Raw genomic sequence first — 18556 nt, 5'->3', positions numbered from 1 at the left:
ACATTTTTCCTTTTAAAATATTAAATCATGATGTATATATCTGCTTTTAGAAACTTGCTTGCAGGAGCAGAGAGAAGAGAATCCAGAGGTGTTAAAGGGAATAAAGAAATGGAACATGTTATGCAATATCAATTCCCCTTAGTCTTGTTGTTAGTATATAGAGATGCCTTGGCCCTAGTATAAGGCATCAAGAGGAATAAGGAGCGGATGTTAACTATTTTGTACTGCTGAAAACTAGTTCTTTTTAAAAGGATGATGGATCTGTAAGGATCAAATTGTTAGCGCATTAAAAAAGTTCCATAAGAACAAGCAGATCGATGATATTTGATACACGCGCACACGTACATACATACACATGTTTACGTATTATTTGTATGCAAATTAAAGAACCTTCAGGCAATACATAATATATGCATGGCTCTGTCATGTATAACAGAAATGATTTTCAATCTCTCTTTTTACCCTCTTGCACTCTCTATCTTGTTTCTAGCCACAAAATTAAATAAATATTTAATAGTGAATAAAGAGACAAAAACAGGCAGGGAGTGTGGAATCCTTGTAATATATTATCATTACTGTAAAATATATACTTTCTTATATTAGTTAGGTCAAATTCCACTTTTTAGGGGGATCACGTTTTCTATGCCGTAGAAGAAGGCATGATTGGATTGATGTATTTGTATATATTTTGGTTTCTTTGTTGTTGATGAATACATAAAACTATTCAACCACTGCCTGCAATTCTTCTAGCCTTCTATCAGTTTCACTATTACTGTTTTCTAAGAAGTACCTGTACAACTAAAAGCGTGTATGCATGCATGTATTTGAAGTTTGAACACATTTTTCAAAGTAATTAACATTTCACAAAGTAATTAATGTCCATTAGTTTCATTTCTTTTCCTAATATATAACTTTGAAATTTCCTTAACTTAAAAACCATCATATTATTACTCAACGCTGAATTATTGTGTATGGGTCGGTCATCTAATTGCTTAAAATAGAAGTGAATACCGAACATGGCAATGCAGATGCTCATAAACCACAAATGCATGGTTATAAAGGTTAATGGATAGCTTTACAGATGAACATCCAAGTGTCTCTCTCCCTAAATTTCTGCATTCCTTATATGGATTGCATATGTTTTAAAGTGTTGCCTCTTTCCTTCATATCTGAGTGATGCCATTTTACTTATTTAGTATTACGGTCTATATGTATTCTTTTTGTTTAATTTTCTAGTTTAAATCTCGTAAATATCGAGTTCAATACTATTTTAAATATAGATCGTTGTTTTAAATAAAAAGATTTGATGCCATTTACAGTTGCAAAGCAACAGAAAAGGATTATAAACATGTTGTTGAATTAAAGTCAATAGGATTTGACCTTTTAAGATGCCATGTGAAAGTGCCTTGTCAATGAACATTGACTACACCAAAAGTCTATGATCCGAAAGATTAGGCAACAGCATAAGGTCCTCTTGTTCCTATAAATAGGGCCTTCAGGCACGGGGTTTCTCACTCAAACGCACCAAAGCCTTCGAATACTCGAAACAAATTCCAGGGTTTTGCTTCAATATGGCTCACTACAAAATGCAAGTTCTTGTTCCGATTCTCCTGCTGATGATTACGGCAGTGACAGAGGCGAAAACCCCTCCAGGAATTGCCAAGAATCCAAGCAATGCAAGGTGTTTGATAAAAAAGTATAAGCATTGTTACAATTTGGTGCATGTATGCCCCAAGTTTTGCCCAGATCAATGCACAGTGGAGTGTGTCTCTTGTAAGCCCATCTGTTCTGGGAGCTCAAGCCCTCCACCAGCCTCTCCCACCCCTCCCACACCTTCACCTACACCTCCAACTAAAACTCCCACACCACCAACATATTATTCGCCTCCTCCTCTGACAACTAGCCCAACTCCACCGTTATCTCCTCCTACTCCAACTACCCCAACTATAACTCCCACACCACCAACATATTATTCGCCTCCTACACCAAAAACTAACACAACTCCACCACTATCTCCTCCTACTCCATCAACCCCAACACCCCCAACTACAACTCCTACACCACCAACTAAAACTCCCACACCACCAACATCTTCGCCTCCTCCACCGAAAACTAACCCAACTCCACCACTATCTCCTCCTACTCCAACAACCCCAACACCCCCAACTACAACTCCTACACCACCAACTACAACTCCCACACCTCCATCCACCACTCCAACACCTCAAGCAACACCTCCTTCACCACCAACTACAACTCCCACACCTTCATCCACCACTCCAACACCTCAAGCAACACCTCCTTCACCTTCACCACCACAAACGACACCAAATTACCCTCCTCCTACCCTTACCCCATCTTCGCCGTCACCTCCTTCACCACCATCATCTAATCCTCCTTCCTCTCCTTCACCCCCAACGCCATCTCCACCTACATCCTCTTCTCCTCCTCCATCAACTCCTACTTCACCAAAGAAGGCCAAGTGCAAGAAAATGAACTACCCTCAATGTTACAACATTCAACACGTATGCCCTACGGCTTGCTCTGGTGGATGTGAGGTTGACTGTGTCACTTGCAAGCCAGTCTGCAGTAAGTTTCCTCTCACACTTATCTTCATATTGCTAGTAGAGAACATTTTTCGACTAAATTAAAGATCATCAAATTATGTGACAAGTGCAGTCCACTTTACATCGATCATTTGTTATCGTCGGCTGTTAATATATGGATACACTAACTACATAACATGATTATTTATTGTAGTAATGTGACCACTGTCGCGTATTATGATCATCTAATGTGGTCACTAAGCTTTCAAAATAACACTTCTTATTTTGCATGATCAACTACGTAGCCAGAAACAAATTTTAATATAGTTCTGAAAATACTTTCCTTTCTCGTTTTACAAATGGTGCAGAATGTGATCAGCCAGGAGCAGTATGCCAAGACCCCCGTTTTATAGGTGGAGATGGCATCACCTTTTACTTCCACGGCAAGAAAGACCATGACTTCTGCCTCTTGTCCGACTCCAACCTCCACATCAACGCTCACTTCATTGGCAGGCGCAACCACAACATGAAGAGGGACTTCACTTGGGTCCAGTCCATTGCCATCCTTTTTGGCAAACACCAACTCTTCATCGGTGCCCAAAAGACCGCTATATGGGACGATGCCACTGACCGCCTTGCCCTGTCCTTTGATGGCGCGCCCATCACCCTTCCCGAATCTGAAGGTGCCAGGTGGCAATCCATAAGTGTTCCAACTGTATCCCTTGGAAGGGTGAGTGGGACCAACAATGTAATGGTTGAAGTTGAAGGAAACTTCAGGATCACAGCCAAGGTTGTGCCTATAACTGAACAAGACTCAAGGGTTCACAACTATGGAATTACCAAAGATGATACATTTGCACATCTTGATCTTGGGTTTAAGTTCTTCTCTTTGAGCAACCAAGTGAGTGGAGTGTTGGGACAAACATATAGGCCTGACTACATCAGCCGGGTCAATATCGGCGCAAGCATGCCTGTGATGGGAGGGGACAAGGAGTTTGAAACTTCAAGCCTTCTCGCCGCAGATTGTGCAGCTGCAAGGTTTAATGGTGGCAATGTTGGCTCTGAAAGCGAAGCTAATTCTTTGGAGGATTTGGAGTTGCCAAGCATGAGCTGTGCAAGCGGGATGGATGGTCGAGGAGTTGTGTGCAAGAGATAGACAATCATTTTATCTGTGTCATGGAAATAAAGTTCATGGGACAAATAACAATTGCTTATACTTGAAGATTCAGAAAAAGGCACTCCAATGGAACGTGTCAATTTGAATTTAATTCGGAGTAATAAATGGCAAACTCTTCCAACTGTTTGTCAATTGTATTAATAATCATTTGATCTAGTCTAGGAACACTTCAATTACTAATACTATAAAAATAAATAAAAAAATTGAAATGTCATATGAACTATACATGTTTTTCAATTTGTCAAATGAACTAAAGTGCAATTTGTCATATCAACTTTCCGAAAACATTAATTTGCCATCTCAATCCAACATCGTTAAGTTTTTCATCCAAAATAAGTCATATGCCTCACACATGACTTGCGCTCTAAGTTATTTTGAACTTTTGAACTCCTTTTCACTAGTTCTTTACTTCTCTTTAGGACAAATCCCTAAAGTTTGGCTAGTTAAAAAACATGTCGTGTTCGTTTGAAATGCTTACAGTGAATTACTAAAAAAAGTACATTAAACTCACTAACATGGAGTGGTGGCTAATTGCAAGCTTTGGTTATTCAACATGGTCAATCATGTCCATATAAAAAATTTGGTCAATCATGGTCATCTCTTTCATTTCATTGGTATCATATCAAAATTTTTAGTCCATAGCCTGATCATGTTCAAAATTAAAGCATTAATAATGAGAAAATATTACTTAAAGTTAAAACATTTTCAACAGATTTCCTTCAAATTCTACGATTTTTAGGGAGAACTTAACGAAGTTAGGGTGATATGACAAATTAACTATGAACTTAACGGAGTAATGCAGCGTTGAAATGCCCAAAATAACCTTGAACATAAACCGCGTGCCTCACACATGACTTGTGCTATGGGTTATTTCGGACTTTTGACCTCTTTTTCACAAGTTCTTTACTTCCCTTTAGTACAAATCCCTAAGTTTTGGCTAGTTAAAAAACATGTCGTGTTCGTTTGAAAAGTTTACGGTATACTACTAAAAAAGTGCATTAGACTTACTAACTTGGAGTTGTAGCTAATTGCAAGCTTTAATTATTCAACATGTTCAATCATGTCCATATATATATATATATATAATATAAAAAAAAAGTGGTCAATCATGGCCATCTCTTTCATTTCACTGGTACCATATCAGATCACTAAGTAATGAAAATGGTTTTAAATTTCTTTGAATTTTTAGCTCTTTAGAAACAGAGCTTTTTGTTTTATTTTTCCTTTGAATTTTTCAATCAATTGCTTCAATGCATCTTTATTTGATCTTTTTCGTGAAGTGTCAAATTTCCGAATGTATTTTCGAAAACCCAACCTTGCAGAGGCCCATGCTGCTAAAAGATTTCCTCATGGACAAGCTCAGCTTGGAATTGACAAAAAAAAATTAAATTAAATTAAAATCCAAATACTCATCTTCTAAACTCTAAAAAAAAATTTAAATTAAACGAAATTTTTTTTGTATAAATCGACTCATACTTTAGTTTGAGGATTTAAAATTTTAAAATCACCGTCCATCGATAAAAATACTTGTTTTTCTATATAAGAGTTATTAGGATTTTAGCCGGAATGAACTTAGAATAAACAATAGTGATGGTAGAGTTTAATCACAGATTTATTAATAAATTTTAATTTTATTGTTAATTTCATCTTGTATTTAAGGTAATTATGCAATAGACTAAAGAAGACAATTGATATGGGGGTGTGATGACCAGTGTTCTAAAACACGGTATAGGCGGCCACCTAGGCGCTGGGCGTCGGGCCACCGCCGCAATTATTCAAAAACGTTCAGTAAATCAGCAAGGGTATTAGGCGGTGCTAGGCATCGGGCTAAGTGGCCTCCGCGGTGGTTCTGTTAATATTATACTTTCACCGTTTCACTACACCGCGAGGGTGACGACATAAAATTTGAAAACAACAACCTAGATAGCGTGAGGGAAAAGTAAGCATGAGAGAGATCTGTAGAAGGAATCAGAATAACAGTGCAATTGCAGAAGAAAAAAAACGAGAACTTTGACTTGGAAGCTTCAGATTTCTTTGCCGGAGAAGATTTCTTCGCTGTGCTTGAGGAATTTGACTAGACTCATGATTAGTTTTTTGGAAAATTATACAGAGCAAGAAGATAGAAATTAGACGGAGAAGATGGGAAATCAAGCAGAGCAATCAAAGAAGAATGGAAGGGAGAGGAAACGAGAAACCCCGAAATAAAGGCCTTGTCGATTTCCAAGGCTTCAACCACTCCTAGGGAAGAAAATAAGGACAAGGATTGTCCACCCTCCCACTTCCGGTGCCCTCTTATGCTTTCCTGTTTGTGTGGTCACGGTTAAGCCACGTCAACATTTTATATTACTATTCATTTTTGTCTGATTATCTCTATAAAAAAAACAATATAAAATATTGACGTGACTTAACTGTGACCACAAAAATAAGAGGGAACCGGAAGTGGGAGGGCAGACAATCCTTGTCTAGAAAATAATGACTCCCCTCTATCAGATGGATTTCCACCATTATTAAACAAATATATTATATATTATTATCTATTTCCTAGGCCTTGCCGATTTCCAAGGCTTCAAAAGCCACTCCTGAGAACGATAATAATGACTCCGCTTTTTCAGATGGATTTCCATCATTATTAAACAAATATATTATATATTATTATCTATTTCCAAGGCCTTGCGATTTCCTAAGCTTATTAACTATATTAAAAAAAGGGAAGTGTTATTGGTATTCCAAAAATCTCATTCTGCATTCCTCACAAGTGTATTTTGTTTTTCTTAATATAGAAAGTTTGGAGAGTAGAATGAGATTTTTGAAGTGCTAATAACAATTCCCAAAAAAACTTACCTACTTCACTATTAAACAAATATATTATATATTATTATCTTCTTCTTTTTTTTTTTTCAAATTATGTACTTAAAATTCTTACATTACCTATATATATATATATATATATATATATATTTTATTTTGTAGTTTATGATGTAATCATATATATTTTAAGTATAAACAGATACTTATTTACACAAAATATAATAAATTTAATTAAATCCGCCTAATACGCTTAACCGCTAGATCTCTCGACTAGCGCCTAACGTATTTTAAACTGATAACCAAAATTTTGACTCTTTTTTTCAAATTTCCCGAAATATCCACATATAAATTGCCGAAACCCTCTAGGCTCATTCCGTCTTCTCCACCAAAACCCCTCTCTCTTCTCTCTCTCCCTCGGACTGTGAGACGAGTGAGAATGGAAGGCAAATCGTACCAGAGGCTCCCGCGCGTCAAAATCCGCGAAATGCGTGACGACTACTTGAAGTTTGAGCTCCGCGATACTGACGCCAGCGTCGCCAACGCGCTCCGGCGCGTCATGATCGCCGAGGTCCCCACCGTCGCCATCGACCTCGTCGAGATCGAGATTAACTCCTCCGTCCTCAACGACGAGTTCATCGCCCACCGACTTGGCCTCATCCCCCTCACCTCCGACCGCGCCATGAGCATGCGTTTCTCACGTGACTGCGACGCCTGCGACGGCGACGGCCAGTGCGAGTTCTGCTCCGTCGAGTTCCATCTCCGCGCCAAGTGCCACTCCGACCAAACCCTAGATGTCACCAGCAAGGACCTCCTCAGCTCCGACCACACCGTCGTCCCCGTTGATTTCTCTGATTCCTCCGGCTTGGAATCGTCCGAACAAAAGTATGCACATTCCCTCTCTCTTTCAATTTTTGGGTTTCGCAAACTTGTTCTTGTTTGGAATGAATTGAAATTTGTGTGTTGATTTTTGAGTGCACCTGAAATTGGGTTGCTTTGCTTTTGCGATTTTAGGGGAATTATCATTGTGAAGTTGCGAAGGGGGCAGGAACTGAGGCTGAGGGCCATTGCCAGAAAGGGGATTGGCAAAGATCATGCTAAGTGGTCACCGGCGGCCACTGTCACTTTCATGTATGAACCCGACATTCGAATCAATGAGGAGCTGATGGATACTTTGACTCTTGAGGAGAAGAAGGCTTGGGTTGATAGTAGTCCTACCAAAGTCTTTGACATTGATCCTAAAACCGACAAGGTTGGTTGCTATTCTATCACCCGTGATTTTTTTTTTTATGAACATGATAGTTTCAGTGCATGTTAGAATTTGTGACTGTTGGTTTAAAGCATTTGGGATGCTGCTGGTTATCTGATTCGTCGAATTGGTAGTTTTTATTTTATAAGCATCATTTAGTTGCTTCTTTGTTGTCCCAGCTGTGCTATTTATAAGTACACATATAATGAAGTATTACTTAATTAGTCAGAGAACTTTTGGTGCTTTTTAAGCGAAATGGAAGATGGAAGCAGAATTTTAATATATGGTTTTTCATTTTTGTAAGTGCATTATCTGGCGCTAAATGCGAATTGTTTGCTCTTGATGAGTCATAGACGCCTATAATATGTATGACTGGCTGTTCTACCTTATGAAACTAAACGTGATATCCTGTTAAAGTTTAACAAAATCATTCAATAGGCTGTACTGCATTGAAATGATGGGGAACCTCTATAAGGTGTAATCAAGGGAGCTTAAGAAGTTATGTTTTGTTTTCCCCTGAAGAAATATATATCAGGATAGATAGAAGGACATGATGGACAATTATTCAATTGTATTTAGGGGGGTTTAACCATATTTAAGCAATTAAATTGAGGGTAAAGAGTTTCCATAAGATTGAATTGTTGTATTCTGCATGTCTGTTTTTAATTGGTACGTCTTTTAATAGTACGCCGTTTTATAGCATTTTTTTCCTTTCTCAGGAGTAATCTAGTTCACTTTTGCACCATTTGGATTTGATATTTAACTAAGTAATTACTGGCTATCAACTGTTTATTTGCTGAAATCTGTTATTGTATCTCATATTGTTGCTGTTTAATTCATGAGACGAGGAGATTGCTCAAAGGATGAGCCCATCTCCAGTCTTTTTTTCTTAAAGTAGGTTGCAGACATTCCGGGTCAGTTGTTACATCATGGGATGAGTGGTAGGTTGCCTTTAAAATGGTAGCTTCCAGGAACTCGAATATTCTGTTTCCAGAAACATGTGATTTCTTGGATGAAGATACTGGTGGTTATTGGATTTGAGGAACCCTCCTAGTTTTGAAGTTCTAGTTCATGTTGCTAGGTTAATGTGGAATGCAAGTGAAGGCTTTCCCTAAATTGGGTGTTTTAGTCTTTTATTCTCTAGGGTTTTAGTATTTTAATATCTAGGGTTTTAGTCGTTTGATTTCCTACTTTTATGAGGATTATGATTCTTTTCAGTTTGATTAAGATTTATTTCCTACAATAGATATAATTTTTATTTCCTTTAGGTTTAAACCTTTATCAAAACCCCCTTGGTAATTCACATCAAGGAATGAAGAGTTTATGAATGCAAAAGTTTCTTTTTCCAGAGATTGGAATTCTTATCCTATGATGGGATTATTTTGGTGAGATGCCAAAATTCTTGGTGAGAGGCCAAGAACAGATGCGATGCCCCTGGAGCGACTCTACCTATCCTTGATTGTTGTTTAATTTAAGTTTTCTTTGTTTTTGCATCCGCTAAACTATCGAATTTCCACTGCCCAACTCTATCCTGCATCATAGGTTTTGTGGGTTTATACAAAGTGTAGCTGGAATCAGAGAGCGGAGAGGATAAGGCTGTTTTATTTGGGATATATCATCTTGAATGGAGCCATATTGAAATTATGTCATGAAACAGAATTTTAGCATGAAACCAACATCACATAATGGGGCACTTGATCTCAAACTGACTGACTACCTAGCATAGAATGATTCAGTTTAATTTTCGGTGCATTTTATGGTTGAGGTTGAATTTAACTGGTTGATGCTCCTGCCCAATTATTTGGTGTGCGTTTGCAACATTTTTATGTATATCCAGATAGCTGGGTGCAAATATAATGGAAGGATGATGTTAGTAGATTCGGATTCCAGCTGCATTGATTAATTCATTTGAGTTGTATTATAGCCGTACAAACTCTCTCAGGCTTAATTATGCATTTCCAATAAAATGAACAAAAACACATAGTAGTAAATAAAAGTTTGCCTGATGCCATTGTGTTATCACTGCGTCAATTATGTATCATCAGCTAACTTGTGGCCTTTCTAAAATTCATTTTTCTTTTTGAACTTTTCCTTTTGAAAGGTCGTGGTTGTTGATCCTGAAGCATACACCTATGACGATGAAGTGATCAAGAAAGCAGAAGCTATGGGGAAGTCTGGGCTTGTGGATATCAGTGCCAGGGAAGATAGCTTTATATTCACAGTGGAATCTACCGGTGCGATTAAAGCTGCACAGCTACTCCTCAATGCCATAGAAGTCCTGAAACAGAAGCTGGACGCAGTGCGCCTTTCTGAGGATACTGTAGAAGCGGATGACCAGTTTGGGGAATTAGGTGCGCATATGCGAGGAGGATGATCCAATTGGGTAAACTGAGCTCTGAAATCGATCTTCCAAAGATTTCAGCGGGATAATTGACTTAAGTTTACTTTGTGGGACATGTTTATTTGCTGGGCTTACTGCCAATACTAATCCCTCCCGATACCGTGGATGCTAATTTATTTTCTGCTATGCTGTCCTTAGGAGATATAGCATCCGTTTTTGTTGTGGGAGTTATCCGCGCATTTTGAAGCAAAACGTGTAGCGGATACTTGAACTCTAGTGGAGCTTGCTATCTATATTAGCTTTTGTTGCAGTCGTCAAGGTTGAACCAAGTTTTGTTTTTGCAAAATTGCTGCGTACATATCATCTTTGGGTGGTGGGATGAAAGCTCGTTGTGCCGAGTGTTTTGATGTCTTGAATTTCGTAGAACGTCGAACCTTGGTGAAGATTGCCAGAACAGCTAATCGTTTTTCATTTTCTTCTTCGAAGTGAATTGTATAGTTTAGACTCGAGAGAAATGGAAGCTGCATGGAAGGGTAATGGTGTAAAGAAAACCCCAACTATTTGTGGGTTTGGGCGTAGAAAAGGCCTTTCAATCGGGGAAAAAATGACTTGATTGTGTTCCTTTGGAAATGTTTTAGCAAAAAGTACAGCTTAGAAGTTACGAGTGCATCCACGAGAGTACATCCAAAAATGTGATAAAAGTACAATACTTGTTCAGAAAGCACTTAAAATTCTTCCATACGAAAAGCAATTCTGAAAACACCGTCCACCAACAGTGAAATGATAATTTGGCCCCCATTTTAACTGCTCCCGTCCTTTATTTTTTCCAGCTCCACACATTAAAATGACGAATTTGGCCCTGTAGGGCACGTGTGGTCATCTGGTATTGTGTTTTTTGAGTTGTCATCCTCTCTTTGTGACAGCAAACATCTGAAGCGGAAAAACCAGAGCTATTGACCTAAGTCGTCGTTCCCCTTACTCAAGCTCTCAGAGTTCTTTTTCTTTTTTTTTTTTCTTTTTTTTTTTTTTTTGTAATTTAGCCTTCAGTTTTGTTTAAGTTTGACTATTTTGGACTTGGATTTAGCCTATGAAATTTGAGTTTCATAGAAAAATGCAGTGAGTCTAAATACTTAGCCTAGATTATAGAGGAAGTTTTCATATTTGTAATAGGATATATAGTAGATTCGGAAGATAATCAAATATGTCACTTGGAATAATATAAGATCTTTTTCAAGTCGTCAATATTTTTGGAGTCATTGTTTCTCTTTCGTTAGAGATGTTTCAGTAGGCTCCATTGAAACAAAAGAGGCAGAAAATTGGTTTGCATGTGAACAGTATGTAAATTTTATTGAGAAGAAGGAGGAGACAAGCTTGAATATTGCTGTAATTCGTGAGAAAGTCTGTAATTTGGTGGACGGTGGCAGCCGGTGTGAAAAAAAAGGAAATAAAAAGATTCACTTGATGAAATTTACAATGCAAAAAGGAGACAAGTTTTTTACAATCACGACTGTGTATGGAGCTCCCCCTGAAAGTGTTATAAAATCATCCACAGAAGGATCAGGGGAGCTCCATACACGGTTGTTCAAAAGAGAAATCCCGAAGGACCAGTTTGGATCCGCCATCAGAAATTTATGTTCAGGATAGATGCGATGAATCGTCGTTCGCCTAAGCTTATAACCACGTTCTGGTTTGAGTTTGTATTAGAATGTTCACGTAGACAGTAATTACTTATTGCTTAAAGAAGAAAAGAACTCAGTGACCATGGCACTGAAACATATTCTACATACTGGTTCTTAGAAAGCAACTTTCTGAAAAATATTATGCCAATTAGACTTTCATTTCATTATCTTTCTGATATAAATTCCAAAATATCAAATCACTTTAACAAAAACTCAATGTTTTGATTAATGTTTGGTTGCCGAGAAAATTGAAGTAACAAAATGGAGTTTCTTCTTCTAAGTTCGATCAATTTTTCTCTCATTTTCTTGCTTGCCAAACAGAGAAAACTACACAACAGCGCATGACACTTGAGTTCTTTTTGTTTTTGTGGTTTTTTTTTTTTTTTTTTTTTTTCTCAGGTAGCATAATAGCAATCATTTCGAGATGGAAGAGTAAGTGTTGGATTTTGTTTTACTAATTAATTTTTGGATAGATTCATCATCATGCATGTGTTTTTTGTTGGACTTCATCAATCTCTTTACTTCAGTATGTCAAAAACTGTAAAAATAACAAATACATTAGTTTTTCATTTTTTAGCTAAATATTTGTATAAGGTTGATGAAGAAAAATTCTATATAAACAAAAGTGTGTATTTTTGTAATTTTATTTTATTTGAACAAATGATATTATCTACACTAAAGGGGAGAAAGTGGGTTTAGCCGCACAATGAGCTATCAATAATGTGGTTCAAATTCGCATTTGATGAGAATCGAATCTAAGACCTCTAACTTACAAGTGAAAATGAATACTATTAGTCTGTAGTATTCAGTGGCGTGTATTTTTGTAATTAGAGGACTAGCTACAGCCTACACTACTTATTTGAGTTGGGTTTTCAGCAGTGGAATATCAATATTCTTGGGGAATATTAGAACAATCAAATGGAAGTTGACAGGTATAATGGACAATCTTTACTTTTTAATTGTTTTTACTCATTGCATATTTATATTAAAGTTTGAAATTTTTGGGTTTGTAATTAAAAAATAAAAATGCTTATGCAATTCGAATGATGAACTCGCCCGCTATACGTACTTTTTTAATGGTAATTGCTTTGTTTTCTTGAAATAATTGTTTGTTAAAGATGGTGGAATTTTCTGGTGCAGATTAAACTCGCCCACTTCATTTACACTGATTTTGGAAATTTTGAGTCATGATTTACAGTTTGCTCAGGTTTGTTCTTTGCTCCTTTACTTTCGTGTTTATATTTTTATTTTTTTGCTATGGCTCCAGAATTTTTTTTCACGAAATTGATTATTTGATTGATGGTGTTTTGGTATTAAGGGACGAACAGATTCGTATTGTGAATCAGGAGCTCTATATTCCTTATTAAACATAGATGTACATAGATTTTGATATGGAGGTTATATCTATATGAACAACGTAATCCTCAAAGTTTGCTATGTAATGTATTATGCGACGCCTAGATATATATATTGATAGGAAATGAAACAATATGTTAAAGAGAAAAGCCCCTAGGACAACCTGTTTGAGTACAATTAAATAGAAAGACTGGACGAGCAGCCATCGAAATAGTTCTATCCCAAACATGGAAATCATTTACTCAGAAACCAACACTCATGAGAGCATCTGCCAGAAAATGGGTCCCTCTGAAGACATGCATCCAACTAATGTCCTCCAAGAAGCCCGCCCATATTTTGTTCCTTATTGAACATAAGGATGTAAATTAATTTTAATATAGTCCACACATATAGCATAGTTTAAAACCCGTGGCATCGTATGGGCTCATTTGATAGTGCTTCCTAAAGAAGCACATAGCACTTGCTTCTACTTGAAAGCACTTCAAGTGCTTTTTTTTTAACATATGAACAATTTTAATTTTTTTTTTCCCTAACAAACTTGTCAAAAGCATTTTTAGTAATTTAAAAGTTTTTTTAGTTAGTTAAAAACACTTCTGGACAAGCCTTACATAAATGCTTAAGTGATCTTACGCCTCTCTACTCGTTGTCAATAGGTTTTGAGTTGGATCCTCACATTCTCGTAGTTACATGCTACAATAATACTAATATTTAGCATAGGGAATGAAAGTATCATATTAGTCAGAAAATAACTAGATTGAGTGGCTTTGGTTGAAAGCTCACATTCTGGTAGTAGTTTTACCACAATTATTTAGAAATGAGAAAAGAAAGCTTCATATTTGTGAGTCATCAATGGCTTTACTAGTGGCCTAAATTAGAGCTCTTGTCATGCATGTAGATATGAAATGTTTTATCATCAGAGTTGTAGGTTGTAAGTCATTTTCCTTTGCTGTCTCGTGATACTTGAAATGAGTGTGGAAGAATTTCTGATTCATGAATTCTCATGTGTTAACGAATACATAGTTATTGTAATTATTTTAGTGTCTGATTTTTTTTCGCTGCAGGTCAAAATATGTGGCCCTCACACAAAAAGGTTAACTCAGGTTCTTGAAAAATGAGGAATTAGATTGATTAAGGGAGACCTAGTGATCTCATTCACATTTAGTCTCTTTCGTATTCATGACTTTCTCGATTCACGACTTCCTCCCCTTCAAGTATAACATATCATTAATGATTGAAACTCGTTCTATAATGTACTCCTATAATGTTATTTAGTTTTCTTTTTCTATTTGTCCTTTCAAAGGAGAAGGATTCAAAGGAAATAATTGCGCACCAACTTTGATTGGCGTACTATAAAATCTATGACAATAGTCACGGGCTTCTGTTTTTGTTGGGAAAAAAAAAAAAAAAAGTGGGCCAGATAATTTATATCGTTTTGGAGCTGCAGGGTGTGAGTATGAGCTCTTTGCTTCCCTGAGATAGTGATGAACTAAAGTCTGAAAAGAAGAGTCATTCCAACACATACATACATACATACATACATACATACATACATACATACGATAACATAGATATGTATGATACACATAACGTATTACATATAGATGGTTTTTACGCTGTTAAAAGTTTACATGCATCTGAGATCCAACTGTCTATCAACATTACAAAATACAAACATTACAATCTTGTTGTCTATATCACATTGTCACCCCATATGATCTTGATAACAAGATCCCAATTGGGCACTGCTATTTGAAGTAAACGCATGGTCTCTATGTGGTCCTTGGAGTCCTTCCCTCACCTTAATAATGTAAAATCCATTTTGTTGTAGAAATAACGGAATTGGTAATGCCCATGAACTAGTATTACATCATTAGAGTTTGCGCTCTTATAAATGTACCATGTAAGTTTTTATCATAAGGTTTAGGGTAAATTATAACAAGTATCAGAGTCATGATAACATGTTAAATAACCAGTGAATGCTAAAATTTTGTATTGTTAAAGAATTATTGGTCATTTTTTACAGTAAAGGTGATAGCTATCAATCTAGATCATGCCAAATCGGAGTTGATATTTCAGTTAGAAAACATAGTTGCTATCTTTTTTTAAACGTTAATGCTGGTTTGAACTTTTTGTAATGTCTTATAAATAAGTTGGGAGTAAAATTAATGAAGGTATACAAGAAAATAGTTGTCAATTTAATCCATGTGGACCCAATAAAAATGTAATATAAAAAACTAGTGGGCCTTGTATGCGATAGGGCATTAGAAGTACTCACCTAACACCTTTTACCACAAAGACCCAATAACCTAGAATTTCCGAAGTCCAATACCCTTTGAAACATTTGTTGATAGGGTGTGGTAAACTCTTTAGCCTGTCAAAAGATACCCAAATCTTTGTCTGAGAAACCATACATGCTTGCAGGTTGGCAGCCAAGTTTCACAGATATGGGACATGCCCTCCAAACCTCTAAATTTCTATTGTCCTTTTCTTCTGACTCTCTAAAGGGACTCTGGGGCCCCAAAAGGTACCCGATTTTGACTTTATAATAAATCTCACCTCCTGTGCACAAGAACAAGTTGGGACCATTGGTCTTTACCCACACTTAACTCAAATGAAAGACGAGTTTCTGCTATGCAGCGGTGTAAAGTATATCTTGAGATCTTTGGCCGTTGAATCTGAAGCTGTAAATTTTAGCTTTCGATTGCTCTGATACATGTTATACATTCGCAGAGCTAAGCATAGAATTTGCCCTCATTTAACTCAATTGAAAATGAGATTTTTCTACTATACAGTATACACTTTGATTTTTAGTTATTAGATCCTTAGTAGCACATCTATAATCATATGATGTATGTCATACACTAGAAGATAATAAAATTTTATATGGAAAGAGAGTACTAAATATAAAAATCATGTGATGAAAGGAATAGCGCGTAGTAACATAAAAAAATTCTAGTTGCTGGGGAAACCTTTGTTTGCCGTGTCATGGATGAAAACAAGCTTGTGTAGAATCAGTGAAACTATCTTTGCCTATTTTAAAGTAGTTGTTTCATATTGATACCAAGTTACCAACTCATGTCTAATGTCTTTGTGTAGAAATATATATATCCGTTTTAGTGTTCTGTGTAACTTGTGTTGACGTATATTTAAATGTACAGCTCAATTTTCATACTTAAGTGCACGTATAGGATTAAAAAAAAAAGAAAAAGGATCACAAATTAAGTTATTCTTGTTTTCTCTTCCAACTTGTGATCAAATATCTTAGTAGATAAGGTGTTGAGTTTCCACTCATGCGTCCGGGGTTTAAAACTCTCCCTCTCCTAAATTATTGTAACAGTTTCGAACTCTCCACTCTTCTTAATAATACAAATTTCTTTTTAAAAAAGTTATTCTTGTTTTTTACAAGTTATTTAAATTATGATTTAGTAATAAGTACTTGACCTGAATAGCCTTTCTCAACAATATGTAAGAATGCACTAGTTTTTATGGTTATATATGTACTTGTGGTCAAAAACCAATTTCAATATGTACATAGGGTTGGTAAATAAATCCTAGTACAGTAACCATTTTCATTGAAAATAAAAATTCAACCATGCATGGTCCATGAACCATGCATATCTAAATGTTTCTTATATGTCAAGAATGCTGCATGTCAATTTCCTCTCTCTCTCTGTATATATATAAATGTGAAGTATGTGAACGACACTTGGCATAGCCATTTGGGGTCCATTTGAAGAAGATTTGCATAATTACATAAAGGTCCCACTTAGAAGATTTTGGTGTGTAATGTTTCACCAAACTTCCACTACTTATTGAATCGAAGAACATGAAACTCATTAAATATAGTAACAAAGCAAGTGGCCATGAACAGCTTGGAAGCTCCTTCACTTCAATTAGTACGTATATCTGAGCTAGCTAGCTCTGCTCGTAAATTATAGCCTTTCTCACTGAATTAACTTGGTAGAACCAACAACGTGTTAGGTATAGCATGAAAGCAAAGATGTACATTTGGATCATGTCTTCACATTTTCAAGAATACTATTGTACAAAAGTCATCATGACTTTATATTTTCCATTTTTTTTTCCAATTTTAAATCACGGAAAATGATCTTCATAGCGTTTTGCTTCTACTGCTCTCTCTTGCTTGTTTCTATTTTTTGATTTACCGTTGATTTATTCAATTATGTGGTCATAAACAAGAAAAACAAAAAAAACAAAAAGACTGAAAAATATTTTATGACCGTTGAATTGGTTTGTGTTTTTGGCAACATTTGATGAGATTTTGGTGGTGTGGCCACTTTGAATAATGCAGGTGAAGACAAGGACATCGGATGCCGATATTTGCAGCGTTAATATTAACTGTTTAACAGAAGAGAGAGAGAGATGTGAAGGAGGGAGGGTAGGACATTGGCACAATAATTTGGGTCACGCATTGGATGTGCTATATATGCATGCTGCTGCGGGTTGACAGTGGTTTTTGGGGCCTCCATTTCTGATCTCAAGAGGCCATTGGTTACGCTGAATCGATCAGCTTCCTCATCTCCTTTGGCATTTTGGGCAGTGAAAAACGAACCTTGTATATGTATGGATGTAGGTCACTGATTCTTGATCTTATCTCGTGAATGAATGTGTGAAACAAATTTTATAATAAGTTTGCTCAATGTTTTCGAGACCTAGTAATCTTTTGTGGTTGTGATTACGTATGTGTAATACTAGCTAGGGTTTTTCATGAATTATTGTTTGTCGAAAGGTTTAAGAAAGAACATGTATATATAGTTAACTGTGAATAATTAGGTTTGCATGAAATTGCACAGGTTGAGTTTTATTTTAAGATCCTGTAGTCTATAATATAAGGATTAGCTTAACTATCGTAAAAATATTTGACTATAAAGTTTTTGTATAGTAACATTAATTCTTGCTAGGGTTACCAACTGTTGTGCCAATTTTAGAAAATTATTTCTTTACAACCAGCAAAAATGTCCTGCATCATTTGGCTTCACTTAAATGATTGAAGAGTTAGGGTTTTGATGAAAAAATTTGGAAATTGAATCATTGGTGCATGTAAATTCAAGTATGACCCTTAGTATAATAGCATTTTCATATAATGATGTTTGAAATTGAAATACTTATAAGAACTCTTGAAATATATACATTTTATATTTCTCTTTCTGAAGAAGATAATTGCGTAAACTTATTTTTGGTGCTAATAACGATGAATTTTTTAATCAAAAACAATTGGATCTCATTTAGAAACATGTTCTTTTATGTATACTATTCTTCTTTTATTAACGACACAACAAGTCATTATTCATGAGATTTAAACTCACAACTTCCTTCTAATAGCGAGCATGGAGACTAAATCTCTAAAAGAATATTAATTTGTCAATATCTAATATCTAAGTT

The 18556-nt window shown here is 36.1% G+C and overlaps 1 protein-coding gene and 1 pseudogene across 1 annotated transcript; both read left to right on the top strand.

Moving 5' to 3' along the window:
• The first annotated feature begins 1571 nt into the window (after positions 1-1571).
• Positions 1572-3842, top strand: LOC103927785 (annotated as a pseudogene).
• Positions 3843-6946: 3104 nt separating this feature from the next.
• LOC103927786 (DNA-directed RNA polymerases II, IV and V subunit 3) lies at positions 6947-10436 on the top strand. The gene is made up of 3 exons (XM_009336735.3): positions 6947-7413; positions 7543-7780; positions 9879-10436. The coding sequence occupies exons 1-3, from the start codon at positions 6968-6970 to the stop codon at positions 10149-10151; spliced, it is 957 nt and encodes a 318-aa protein (XP_009335010.2). The 5' UTR covers positions 6947-6967; the 3' UTR covers positions 10152-10436.
• Positions 10437-18556: the final 8120 nt, after the last annotated feature.

The sequence above is a fragment of a genome, unplaced genomic scaffold (assembly GCF_019419815.1).
Source record: "Pyrus x bretschneideri cultivar Hongxiangsu unplaced genomic scaffold, Pyrus_bretschneideri_v1 Contig55, whole genome shotgun sequence".
In the NCBI taxonomy this organism is placed as follows: Eukaryota; Viridiplantae; Streptophyta; class Magnoliopsida; order Rosales; family Rosaceae; genus Pyrus; species Pyrus x bretschneideri.
The sequence above is the reverse complement of the archived record's forward strand: the minus strand, read 5'-3'. Positions and strand labels throughout refer to the sequence as shown.